This window comes from Neoarius graeffei, chromosome 27 (genome assembly GCF_027579695.1).
Source record: "Neoarius graeffei isolate fNeoGra1 chromosome 27, fNeoGra1.pri, whole genome shotgun sequence".
NCBI classification, from domain to species: domain Eukaryota; kingdom Metazoa; phylum Chordata; class Actinopteri; order Siluriformes; family Ariidae; genus Neoarius; species Neoarius graeffei.
In genome coordinates this window covers 4870542-4884736 of record NC_083595.1, presented here as the reverse complement: position 1 = coordinate 4884736, position 14195 = coordinate 4870542, and the positions used below count along the sequence as shown (strand labels likewise).

The window sequence follows — 14195 nt, the reverse complement described above, 5'->3', positions numbered from 1 at the left end:
AGGGAATCATCGATCAGGTGGTACTGGAGCAGTTCTTCGCCCGCCTACCAGAGGGGACCGCGGAGTGGGTCCAGTGCCACTGCCCGGCGTCGCTGGATCAGGCCATCGAGCTGGCGGAGGACCATTTGGCGGCTGTTCCGACGGCAGGACAGCGGACATCCTCTTCTTCCCTCTTCTCTCTCTCTCTCTCTCTCCCTCTCCTCCTGTGTCTCGTCCTCACCCCGGTCCCCCACCGCGGAGACGGGGGCCAGCCCCACCGCGGAGACGGGGGCAAGCCCCACCCCAGCCGGCCCGTCGCACCCGCGGTGCCCTCCTGTTTTCCCCTTCTGTGTCTGTCTCTTCCCCCCCTCAGGTGAGTGAGCCTCAGAGTGCAGGTGCAGAGAGGAAGCCCGGGCCGGTTTGCTGGCGCTGCGGGGAGCCGGGCCACCTCCAACAGCAGTGCTCGGCAATGGAAGTGGGCGCAGTGGTTCGGATCCCCGACACACCAGGAGCCGCCCTCAATTGGGCCGGAGCGTATCGCATACCGGTGAGTATCCAAGGGGATACATATCAGGCGTTGGTGGACTCTGGCTGTAATCAGACCTCAATTCACCAAAGCCTGGTGCAAGACAAGGCATTGACGGGAGCACAGGGGGTGAAGGTGTTGTGTGCGCACGGGGATGTTCACAGCTACCCTTTAGGGTCGGTCCACATTCTTTTTCGAGGGGAAAAATTTAGAGTAAAGGCGGCGGTTAATCCTCGCCTCACCCACTCGATAATTTTGGGGACTGATTGGCCGGGATTCGGGGAGTTAATGAGGCATTTAGTGAAGAGTGGGTTCTGCCGTAGTTCAGCAGGGGGAGGTCCCAGTGTCGCATTGGCGGGAGCAGCTGTCACAGAGCTGTCTACGTCATCTCCGTGTCAGGGTGAGGAGCAGCAGGCTCCTCCTCCCTCTCTTGGGGAATCCCTCGTGGATTTCCCATTAGAGCAGTCGCGAGATGAGACTCTGCAGCATGCGTTTGATCAAGTGAGAGTAATCGATGGTCAAACGCTCCAGCCAAACGCCACCCCATCCTTCCCCTATTTTTCTATTATGAAGGATAGATTATACCGAGTGATGCAGGACACTCAGACTAAAGAGCAAGTCACGCAGATTTTGATTCCAAAGAGAATAGAATAGAATGTCTTTATTGTCACTATACACATGTACAATGAGATTAAATTGGTATTCCAGGTGGCTCACTTTAATCCCATGGCTGGACACTTAGGGCAGGATAAGACACTAGCCCGAATAATGGCCCGGTTCTATTGGCCAGGGATTCGCGGCAATGTCCGTAGGTGGTGTACGGCGTGCCGCGAATGCCAGTTAGTAAATCCAGCGGCCATTTCAAAAGCGCCTTTGCACCCTCTCCCATTAATCGAGACCCCATTCGAAAGAATTGGGATGGATCTCGTCGGGCCATTAGATCGGTCAACACGAGGGTACCGATTTATTTTAGTTCTGGTGGACTATGCAGCGCGATACCCGGAAGCAGTGCCTCTTCGCAATATCTCAGCATGCAGTATTGCGGAAGCGCTCTTCCGCATCATCTCACGAGTTGGAATCCCGAAAGAGATTCTGACTGACCAAGGCACCTCGTTTATGTCACATACACTGAACGAACTGTATGGGTTATTAGGAATTAAGCCGATCCGCACCAGCGTGTATCACCCACAAATGGACGGTTTAGTTGAACGGTTCAATCACACCCTCAAAAATATAATTTAAAAATTCGTAAGCGAGGACGCACGTAATTGGGATAAATGGCTCGAACCCTTGTTATTTGCAGTGCGAGAGGTCCCACAAGCCTCCACGGGGTTCTCCCCATTCGAATTGTTATATGGGCGTAAGCCACGCGGCATTCTAGATGTGCTGCGAGAAAATTGGGAGGAGGGACCTTCACCAAGTAAAAATGAAATTCAATACGTTATTGATCTGCGCGCAAAACTCCACACACTCACACACCTAACCCAGGAGAATTTGCGGCAGGCCCAAGAACGGCAAACCCGCCTGTACGACAGGGGTAAGCGCCTTAGGGAGTTCGCACCAGGAGATAAAGTACTCGTACTGTTGCCCACATCGAGCTCCAAATTGATCGCCAAGTGGCAAGGACCCTTTGAGGTCACATGGCGAGTTGGGGACATTGACTACGAGGTGAGGCGAACGGACAGGGGTAGGGCGCTACAGATTTACCACCTCAATCTGCTCAAACTCTGGAACGAGGAGGTCCCCGTGGCGTTGGTGTCGGTGGTTCCGGAGAAGGCGGAGCTGGGGCCGGAGGTTCAAAAGGGAGCATTGGCATCGCGTACCTCTCCGGTCCCCTGTGGAGACCACCTCTCCCCGACCCAACTCGCAGAGGTTGCCCAGTTGCAGACCGAGTTTTCGGATGTGTTCTCGCCCCTGCCCGGCCCCACCGACATCATAGAGCACCAGATTGAGACGCCCCCGGGGGTGGTAGTGCGCAGCCGCCCTTACAGGCTACCTGAACACAAGAAAAATGTGGTTCGGGAAGAACTCGAGGCCATGCTCGAAATGGGCATCGTCGAGGAGTCCCACAGTGACTGGAGCAGCCCGGTGGTCTTCGTACCCAAGGCCGACGGGTCGGTCCGGTTCTGTGTAGACTATAGAAAAGTCAACGTGGTGTCCAAATTCGACATGTACCTAATGCCTTGTATTGATGAGTTGCTCGATCGACTGGGCACGGCTCGCTTTTACTCGACACTGGATTTGACAAAGGGTTATTGGCAGATCCCCTTGACTCCATTATCCCGAGAAAAAACGGCCTTTTCCACACCGTTTGGCTTACACCAGTTTGTCATACTTCCTTTTGGGCTGTTTGGGGCACCCGCTACGTTCCAGCGGCTAATGGATAGGGTCCTCCGCCCCTACGCCACCTATGCGGCCGCGTACCTCGATGATATCGTTATCTACAGTAATGACTGGCCGCGGCACCTGCAACACCTGAGAGCCATCCTTAGGTCGCTGAGGCGAGCGGGTCTCACAGCCAACCCGAAGAAGTGTGCGATTGGGCGGGTGGAAGTACGGTATCTGGGCTTCCACTTGGGCAACGGGCAATTGCAGCCTGCCCGAGGCCCAAGACCAAAAAGGGGATGAGACAGTTCCTGGGGCTGGCTGGCTACTCTCGTAGGTTTATACCTAATTATTCGGACGTCACCAGCCCACTGACTGATCTCACTGAAAAGGGGGCACCAGATCCAGTCCAGTGGATGGAGCAATGCCAGCGGGCTTTCTCTGAGGTGAAGGCTGCACTGTGTGGGGGGGCCACTGTTACACTCCCCTGACTTTTCTCTCCCCTTTATGTTACAGACATATGCGTCGGACAGGGGGCTGGGGGCTGTTTTGTCCCAGGAGGTGGAGGGGGAGGACCGTCCAGTGTTGTACATCAGCAGGAAGCTGTCGGTACGTGAGGGGCACTACAGCACCATCGAAAAAGAGTGCCTCGCAATCAAGTGGGCAGTCCTCGCCCTCTGCTACTACCTGCTGGGATGCCCTTTCACCCTCTGTTCGGACCACGCGCCCCTCCAGTGGCTCCACCGCATGAAGGATGCCAACGCGTGGATCACCCATTGGTATCTGGCACTCCAACCCTTTAACTTCAAGGTGATCCACAGACCGGGGGCGCAGATGGTCGTGGCGGACTTCCTCTCCCGTCATGGGGGGGGGGGGGGGGGGGGAGTCGGCTGCAGGCCGGACGGCCACCCAGCCTGAGTCGGGCGGTGGGGGTATGTGGCAGCGGGGGCGTGGTCAAGCGTCGGTCTGTGACCAGAAGGTGGAGTCAGGGAAGGTAAGTGGCAGAATCAGTGCACCTGAGGTCTATTAACGTGTGTTTGTGTGTCTTCCCCAGTGACCGCGCTCTATTTAAAGAGAGAGCGAGAGCAGAGGGAGAGCTCTCTCCCCAACCAGATGACTCATGTGTGTGTGTGTGTGTGTGTGTGTGTGTGTGTGGCTGGGAGAGTTATATTGCGACTGAAAAGTGCAAAATAAAAGAGTTTTTGAACTTAATTCTGGCCTGCCGTCCTTCTGTGCTCCTCCCACTCATACAAACTGCCACAAGAATTTTTTGTACATTTGTACAACCATGCCTTCTGGTATCACATTGCTGTCAAAGATAAACATTTGGGTAACTGTTCTGTAACACTAGCTAGCATACAGCTAACTAGCTCATTTACAAGCAGGAGTCTGGTAGCAAATGAATGACCAAGTTCCCATACCCTGTGTTCACTAAAGTGACAAAGAACCATTTATTTTACAAGCCACGATTCCAGCGACACTGAATTAATTTTCTCAGTTCTATGCAAATGATCTATGATGCTATAAAGTGCCCGTTATTGGCTTGTATGATTCCTCAGATCAATCCATTGTCGACTGGAGTTTCTTAAGTTTTGCTCTCACATTTACTGATTGACACAAAAAATGGAAGAAAAATTTATAACCGCGGTTTCATCTTGTCACCTATGACCAAATGGCGGAGCATGTTGCTGAACCAACCAAGGACGAAATAAAAACTTTACTCGAAAACAAAACCACAAAAAATACACAAAAGCAACAAAATATGGAATGAAAGTATTTGATGATAAGAACGTATCTTTGTTTATTTTTCAAGAATTATTATTATCACATTTTTCACAAATTGCTCCTGTCATTTCGCCGGGTTGTTTACATTCTAAGCGGAAATGATTTTGTTGGATGTTTTGTGTAAAGTTTTTATTTATCAAATTTGCAAAAAATAAAAATGCTCTGGTTCTCAAAATCCAGTGAATGTGGATAGAATAAAACAGTTATTCCACTCATTCTTGTTGTACATGGATTATAGACAACTCGGTGCTAAGCAACTCATCGGCTATCAGCTCATGTGCAACTCGATTTTGTGGAATAACTGTTAAATATTATACATACAGGACACTTTTTCAATGGAATAAAAACATGTTCTATTCCCTTCTAGTAGGTTTCATTCATTTGGTTTGATAGCATGCAATATTGTTAGCATATTGCTTATCCTACGTGTATTACGTCACTCTACCCAATGGAGAATGAGCGTTGAATATGGTTTATGATATTGCATGGTTGTCAAGACAACATGACATCACACGTCAGAGCTGATGCGAATATCAAATGAGAAAGTTTTGTGCATTGGACTGACAGAGCATTGAATTACATTGGATCAGAATCAGCATTGGATATTGGTAAGTTACCCCCCGTTCCTGTAACTGTATCAGATCAGCAATTAGAATGTTTTACTCCGCTTAGAGAAACTGAATTACTTTCATTAATCTCGGCATCAAAAGCCTCAACTTGTGTACTAGATCCCATACCTACACGTCTATTCAAACAGATAATACCTGAAGTAATTGAACCGCTTCTAAAAATAATGAATTCTTCTCTTACGATTGGCTATGTACCCAAATCCTTTCAACTAGCAGTTATCAAACCCCTGATTAAAAAATCTGACCTTGATCCCTGTCAGCTGTCCAATTATCGGCCAATATCAAACCTCCCCTTTATCTCCAAGATCCTTGAAAAAGCTGTGGCACAGCAGTTATGCTCATATTTACATAGGAATGACATCCATGAAATGTATCAGTCAGGATTTAGACCTCATCATAGCACAGAGACAGCAATGGTTAAAGTAATAAACAACCTACTGCTGGTGTCTGATCAGGGCTGTGTCTCGCTGCTTGTGTTGCTTGATACCATTGATCATTCCATTCTTCTGGATAGACTAGAAAATGTTGTGGGAGTTAAGGGAATGGCCCTCTCCTGGCTCAGCTCTTATTTAACTGATTGCTATCAGTTTGTTGATAAAAATGGTGATATTTCTAGACGTACTGAGGTAAAGTTTGGTGTTCCACAAGGTTCTGTCTTGGGTCCACTGCTTTTTTTCTTTATATATGTTACCTCTGGGTGATATTATTCGTAAACATTGTATTAGTTTCCACTGTTATGCTGATGACACACAGTTGTATGTTTCTGCAAAACCTGATGAGAGACACCAGCTTAATAGAATTGAGGAATGTGTGAAGGACATTAGACACTGGATGCTTATTAACTTCCTTCTGCTTAACTCTGACAAGACTGAAGTACTTGTACTCGGACCACATGCAGCTAGAAGTAAGTTTTCTGATTACACAGTAACTCTGGATGCCCTTTCTGTTTCTTCACGTGCAGCAGTAAAAGACCTTGGAGTGATTATTGACCCCAGTCTTTCATTCAAAATTCACATTGATAACATCACCTGGATAGCTTTCTTTCATCTCAGAAATATTGCTAAGATAAGAAATTTAATGTCACTATATGACGCGGAAAAACTAGTTCATGCTTTCGTTACCTCCAGGTTGGATTATTGTAATGCCTTACTGTCTGGATGTTCCAATAAGTGCATAAACAAACTCCAGTTAGTTCAAAATGCAGCAGCAATAGTCCTTACTAGAATATGACCCCATCACCCCTGTCTTATCCACACTGCATTGGCTCCCAATCAAATTTCGTATTGATTATAAAATGCTACTATTGACCTTTAAAGCACTGAATGGTCTTGCACCACAGTACCTGAACTTCTGCTCCTCTATGACCTACCATGCCTACTTAGATCAAAAGGTGCAGGCTATCTGCTGGCACCTCGTATAGTGAAGGCTACATCAGGGGGTAGAGCCTTTTCTTACAAAGTCCCACAGTTATGGAACAGCCTTCCAAGTAGTGTTCGGGAATCAGACACAGTCTCAGTGTTTAAGTCTCGGCTGAAAACATATCTGTTTAGTCAAGCCTTGTGTTAATGGTGTTTATGAGGTAAAGGTAAAGGTGTAGATCTGGAGGGTCCTCAGACAGAGTGTTTTGGTAAACTGGGATGTATGGATACTGTCAGTCCCCACTCGCTTGCTCACTCGAGTTTGTTGACGGTGTAGTGGTTGCTGCTTTATGTCCCGGGGCTCCCTCATGCCTGTGTTACCTTCTGGCTCTCCCCTTTTAGTTATGCTGTCATAGAAGATAGCATAAATTCATCACATGCACACCTCAAGCAGTGAAATTCATCCTCTGCATTTAACCCATCTGAAGCAGTGAACACACGTGCGCACACACACCCAGAGCAGTGGGCAGCCCAGAGCACCTGGGGAGCAGTCAGGGGTTCGGTACCTTGCTCAAGGGCACCTCAGCCCAAGGCTGCCCCACATCAACCTAACTGCATGTCTTTGGATTGTGGGGGAAACCGGAGCACCCGGAGGAAACCCACGCAGACATGGGGAGAACATGCAAACTCCACACAGAAAGGCCCTCGCCAGCCGCTGGGTTCGAACCCGGAACCTTCTTGCTGTGAGGCAATCGTGCTAACCACTACACCATCATGCCGCCATAGTTAGTTTTGCCGGAGTCCCTGCTTGTACTCAGTGCAATATGTATACTGTTCCTACTTATTCAGGTGACATTGGGCATACCTAACAACCTGTGTTTTCTCTCTCTCTCTCTCTCTCTCTCTCTCTCTCTCTCTCTCTTCCCCCCCAATTTGTCCCTCTGAGTTACATGTCAGTCCTGAGATCGAGATGCTGAACCTCTTCTGCTCCTCAGACCTGCCTGATCCATCCTGGTGCCCTGTGTCTGGTTGGAGTCTCATCACATCGCTCCTGTGGAGGACGGCCCCATATGGACAGTTGAAAGTCACACTTGGAAGACACTCTGGACACTTACAGTAATGCTTTTATGGCTGAGGACTACAGTTGGCTTTCTAATTTTATAGAGTAGTCACACTAGAGGCGGAATGAGCTGGAATGCCATCAGAATGAAAATTCTTCGTATATTCCGGGATATTTGAAGTGCATTCTAAAAATTCTGAGTGCATTCTGAGCGCATTCCAAACATTCGGGCCCATTCTTGTGGCTGGCCCGAATGTTTTGCTCATGCTCAAAACATTTGAGGTGCATTTAAAGAGGAGAAATATCGAACAGCATTCGAAGTGTATTCTAACTGCATTCTGACTGCATTCTAAATATTCTTACGGCATTCCAGCAGCATTCGAAACATTCTGATCGCATTTGAGGGAAAAATCGAAATGGCAAGCCACTTCAAATCCTGCCAGAATGTCCCGAATGTGCCTCAAATGAGCCGGAATGCCGTCAGAATGAAAATTCTTCGTATATTCTGGGATATTTGAAGTACATTCTAAGTATTCGAGCTGCATTCTCTTTGAATTCTTAGATGTTTGAAACATATTCGGTGGCTATTCCGGGAGCATTCTGACTGCATTTGAGGTGAATTCGTACAGCATTTGAGGCACCTTCCGACCAGACTTCGGGTGGTATTCAGGCAGCAATCAAACCGCACTCGTACGGCATTCGAAGTGCATTCTTAATATTCTTACAGCATTCTAAAAGCATTCTACGTATTCCTACTGTGTTCCAACTACATTTGAACTGCATTTGAAAGCTAATACACCCGGAATGTGCAAGAATCATTCGAGGCGGGTTCAAAGCACATTCTAAGTATTCGAACGGCATTCTTACAAAGCTGTAAGAATGTTGGTCAGTTTGAAATTCCCACCCGAATGTGGCACGAATTTTGAAAAATTTTTCATTCCGGCTGGTTCTGCTTGATTCCTGCTAATTCCGATTAAGTGTGACGGGGCCTTTAGGACTGCAGTTGTCATGAACAGTTTTGCACTCAAGTTTCCATCAACGAAGAGTTTATAACATCAACAAAATTGACTTCATGTTAAAACTGTTAATGTTTTCATCATGTTGCCTGTTGTTGATGAGGGATGAGTTCCCTTTTGACTCTGGTTCCTCTCGAGGTTTCTTCCTCATGTCGTCTGAGGGAGTTTTTCCTTGCCACCGTCGCCACAGGCTTGCTCATTTGGGGATAGATCTCATCTCATCTCATTATCTCTAGCCGCTTTATCCTTCTACAGGGTCGCAGGCAAGCTGGAGCCTATCCCAGCTGACTACGGGCGAAAGGCGGGGTACACCCTGGACAAGTCGCCAGGTCATCACAGGGCTGACACATAGACACAGACAACCATTCACACCTACGGTCAATTTAGAGTCACCAGTTAACCTAACCTGCATGTCTTTGGAATGTGGGGGAAACCGGAGCACCCGGAGGAAACCCACGCGGACACGGGGAGAACATGCAAACTCCACACAGAAAGGCCCTCGCCGGCCCCGGGGCTTGAACCCAGGACCTTCTTGCTGTGAGGCGACAGCGCTAACCACTACACCACCGTGCCGCCCCCATTTGGGGATAGATTAGGGATAAAATTAGCTCATGTTTTAAGTTGTTCAAATTCTGTAAAGCTGCTTTGCAACAATGTTTATTGTTAAAAGTACTATACAAATAGACTTGACTTCTTAACTTTTTGTAAAATCTGTAATTGTTCCATCGAGTGTGTACGTATACTAATGATAATATTGGCTGGCTTTTTTTTCGTGGTCTATCAGATATATTCCATTCAGCTACTCATCTTTGATTTGTTCAGTATCATGCTAGATTAGTTTATTAGTTTATTAGGATCCCCATTAGCTGGGCACAGACCCAGCTATTCTTCCTGGGGTCCAACAATAAAATCAGATGAATGGAATATATCTGATATACCACTCAATGCCAGCCAATATTATTAATTATTCAATAGACAGAAAGGGTCAAACACCACCTTCCAGAGGGAAGGACTGAGGGACTGGAAGAATGCTGTTGGTGAAAAAAGGGGGAATCATCTCAAATCATGGAAACACTCCAGGATACACACCAGCTTCAGAGCTTACAGAAAATTTCCAAAGTGTAACAAAAGGACAAAGGAAAGATATACATTCTATAATCAGTAAGACATATTCAGACAAAGTTGAGACAAACCATAAGGTTTTGCTATCAATCCTAGGCATAATAATAAATCTGGGACAGAGAAATATTGCATTGCGGGGAACATGGAAAGACAACGAAGAAGACGGTAACTTCAATTACTTTGTTCAGTGGAAATCCAAGTGTGATGATTCACCACTAGGGAATTCCTGTGGATTCTGTGGATGATAACTTTTTCTTCACAGCCCAAACAAAGATTGAGAAATTTTTAGAAATTATGGAGTTTATTCCTGAACTGGATGGGGGGAGAGGGAGGGTCGGCCATTTTTGACCTTGGTATTTGAAAAATCCTGACTACGGTCTTGCTAATTATCTCGCACCATAATATAAGCTAGCTTGTTAAACTTTAGCGCCCCCTGCTGCCTGTGAGTTAAATTGCCATTAGTCAAAACAATGGCAAGCCTTGTGTCTGGCTGCCTCATGAGTTGCCTTTTCTGAAAAAACGGGGTGGGGCTTAGCAGCTCTACTTTTAAGTATTTTTAAAAAATGGAAACCGTAGTCAGAAAGTATTCGGTGTATGGAAACATTGTGAATCCCAGTTTTTTAATGTACCATTAAAAGTATGATTACAGGTTCATAAACAAAACTTTATCATATAGCTCACAACCTAGCGTTAAACGTAACTAGCTACGTATGTTTTAGCTAGGTTGTTTGCTGGTTTACCTTCACTCTGATCACTTTATAAGATAAAGTATTCGGTATTAAAATAAGCAAGTCAGCACATGTATGACTGTGTGTAACCCCGCTAACAGTTGCAGTTTCATTTCTGATGAATGGTTTGTCATTTATTAAGAACATAAAAACAATTGAATAATTTTGGCTCAGGGCACAAAACAAATTTTCAGCAGCTGCAGTGAGGAGAAAAAGAACATACTTTGGAATCATGTGTGTGTGTGTGTGTGTGTGTGTGTGTGTGTGTGTGTGTGTGGTTTGCCTGGTCTTGTCTTATATTAACAGAGAATGATGTCTGCTAGTTACATTAGCTAAATGTGTTGTAGGTCTGTTAGTTTTGATCTAATGATTTACTAGTAGAACAGGGACACGTCTCAGTGTAGGTGATAGTGGTGTGTGTGTGTGTGTGTGTGTGTGTGTGTGTGTGTGTGTGTGTGTGTAAAAGGGTCTTCAATCCTCATATATAACTCTTGATTTATTCAGAAGTTACGAAAGAGGTACACACACAGTGGCGGAGTTTATCTGAAACAGGGGCGTGTCTCAGTCATGCTCGATTCCGATCATCACTTTTGCACATTTTTCTTCAGCTCAGCTGAGGATCTGTGTTACATCCAGCGTCACTGTCTGACCATTTCATATAGCCACAATATGTCATACTGAAATGTATGTTTTGGCTGTAAATACACTCAAAAACACTATGGGATGCCATTCAAGTCCAAAATTAAATACATAAATGCAATACTGTTCATTAATTAATGATATACTCACTTTAAAGTCCATAATTTTGTTCCCACACAGAAAAAAAAACGAGGAGTGTTTTTTTTTTTTTTTTACAGATAAAATCATGAACAACACAAAGTTTCTCTGTAACTTTATTATAAAATAATCCACATCAGGGGCGGCACGGTGGTGTAGTGGTTCGTGCTGTCGCCTCACAGCAAGAAGGTCCAGGTTCGAGCCCCGTGGCCAGTGAGGGCCTTTCTGTGTGGAGTTTGCATGTTCTCCCCGTGTCCGCGTGGGTTTCCTCCGGGTGCTCCGGTTTCCCCCACAGTCCAAAGACATGCAGGTTAGGTTAACTGGTGACTCTAAATTGAGCGTAGGTGTGAATGTGAGTGTGAATGGTTGTCTGTGTCTATGTGTCAGCCCTGTGATGACCTGGCGACTTGTCCAGGGTGTACCCTGCCTTTCGCCCGTAGTCAGCTGGGATAGGCTCCAGCTTGCCTGCGACCCTGTAGAAGGATAAAGCGGCTAGAGATAATGAGATGAATGAGATGAGATGAGATAATCCACATCACACACATAACAATTTCATAACCTCGATTTAGTATCTTGTGGTTTCATTAAGTTGTGCTCATGACTAACTGTCAGAGATGTAAAATAAGAGTGTGTGCTGGATCACGTGCTATTCTACTGTATGTGCTGCTGAATAATGAGTGTGGAAGCCATTTTGTTCAATTAGACCAGTGATTAATGTGATCATTACTACTGGGATTATTCAGGCAGCTATATATTAGCGATATAATGACACTAGACTACAATTAGAGTTATTTCAGCACTCATCATTTTTTTATTTTCTTCCTTTTGTGTTGCATCATATTACATTTGGTCTGTATTTTCTATCCCTGATTTTTTTTTTAATTGAAATATTTGTGTTTTAAGCTGGTGGTTTAGACAGCGCTAAAAAGGTCTTAAGATAAATCTGGAAACATCGGAGGCATTAACTACATGCAAGCGATTTTATCAATCTGAAGATCTGCGTAACCCGACTCTGGCTAATATGCATGTATAGTGTGCGTTTCATGTTGTGGCTACTATGCTAATATACATGAATATGCATGGTTTGTACGTTAATATGCTAGTATTAATAGATGCATGTATGCTGTTTATGACTTGTACCTTGAGCATGTGTAGTGTGTATGGTGTGTATGCTAAGATGGTAGTAAGCTAAGTGTGTACATGCTGTCAAATTAGCACCAGAGCTCCCACCTGAGCCTGAAGCTCCTCCACCGTCCTCTCCTGTGAGCTCCAGTCTCTCTCCAGCGGCGTCTTCCAGGCTGCGATCTGCTCCTGGAGGTTCAAGTTGATTTTCTGAAGCTGAGCTACATGTTCCAGGAAGCCATTCAGCCTCTTGTTTAGATCCCTCAGGACCTCCTGCTGCCCCTCACATACCTCCATCATGCACCTGCACAAGAACCCAAACATCTGACCGGGTGACTTGATGGTCACGCCCAGCTCCTGTTTGCTGAGCAAATGTTTAGCGAGAAACACTAGAGTTAACCCGTTAGAGACATGCTAACTGCTGCTGGGGCTCAGAGAACGACGGCAGATGGATGGATGATGTTGGAGGAGATTGTGGTGTGAGGAAGGAGAGAAGGGAGTAGGGGATAGGGGAAGTGCATAAACTAGTGTGCTAGGGAGGGAACAGTTAACATCACGAGTTGCACTTATGCTGTTGGGAACATTGATCTGGGATTAGTGGCCTGAATTCTCTCTCTCTCACAGACACACACACACACACACACACACACACACACACACACACACACACACACACACACACACAGGACTGAATATGTGCTTGGATGTACATGCACAGCTAAGCGTGAAGGTAAACACACACACTAGAGTGTGACTCACCAGGGTGAAAGTCCAGTACTCTTGTATTAGCGTGTGTGTGTGTGTGTGTGTGTGTGTGTGTGTGTGTTTCACAGAAATGCATATATATAAACAAACAATGACTTATTATAACCATTATTGGATTATCCAACAATCTCTCTCTCTCACACACACACACACACACACACACCCTTCAATGATTGTGAAAGTTGGAAAGTGTTTTGTATCGAGGGAAATATTTGTGTGTGTGTGTGTGTGTGTGTGTGTGTGTGTGTGTGTGTGTGTGTGTGTGCGTGTGAGAGAGAGAGAGATAGTCCAATAACGGTTACACACATAAGTGTGACATAAGAAGGATCATGACATCATCTGAGATCAGATTCACTTGGTGACAAAACAAAAACATGTACAGCCTGTTTATAACTGAACCACTAAGTGTTTTTTTGTTTGTTTGTTTTTTGTCCTATTAGTGTTGCTGAGGCGTGGCTAACCTAACAAGAAGACTGTTGCTAGGCAACTGGAAGATATGCATGTCTGAATTTATAATGTCTCATCTCATTATCTGTAGCCGCTTTATCCTTCTACAGGGTCGCAGGCAAGCTGGAGCCTATCCCAGCTGACTACGGGCGAAAGGCGGGGTACACCCTGGACAAGTCGCCAGGTCATCACAGGGCTGACACATAGACACAGACAACCATTCACACTCACATTCACACCTACGGTCAATTTAGAGTCACCAGTTAACCTAACCTGCATGTCTTTGGACTGTGGGGGAAACCGGAGCACCCGGAGGAAACCCACGCGGACACGGGGAGAACATGCAAACTCCACACAGAAAGGCCCTCGCCGGCCCCGGGGCTCGAACCCAGGACCTTCTTGCTGTGAGGCGACAGTGCTAACCACTACACCACCGTGCCGCCCCGAATTTATAATGTATTCTTCTTAATCCATAAATAATGCAATAAATCAGCATCAAAACATCAAAAATCTTGGCAAAAAAGGTTTCTGTTTTCCTTTACGTCAATACAAAAAC

The 14195-nt window shown here is 46.0% G+C and overlaps 1 protein-coding gene across 1 annotated transcript in view; it reads right to left on the bottom strand.

The window, feature by feature from the left end:
* krt222 (keratin 222) overlaps positions 1–14195 on the bottom strand; it is an 84080-nt gene that overhangs the window by 18293 nt on the left and 51592 nt on the right. Inside the window, exon 3 of the mRNA XM_060911180.1 lies at positions 12536–12791. Within this exon, the coding sequence (XP_060767163.1) occupies positions 12536–12791 (256 nt within the window). The remainder of the gene's footprint in view (positions 1–12535; positions 12792–14195) is intronic.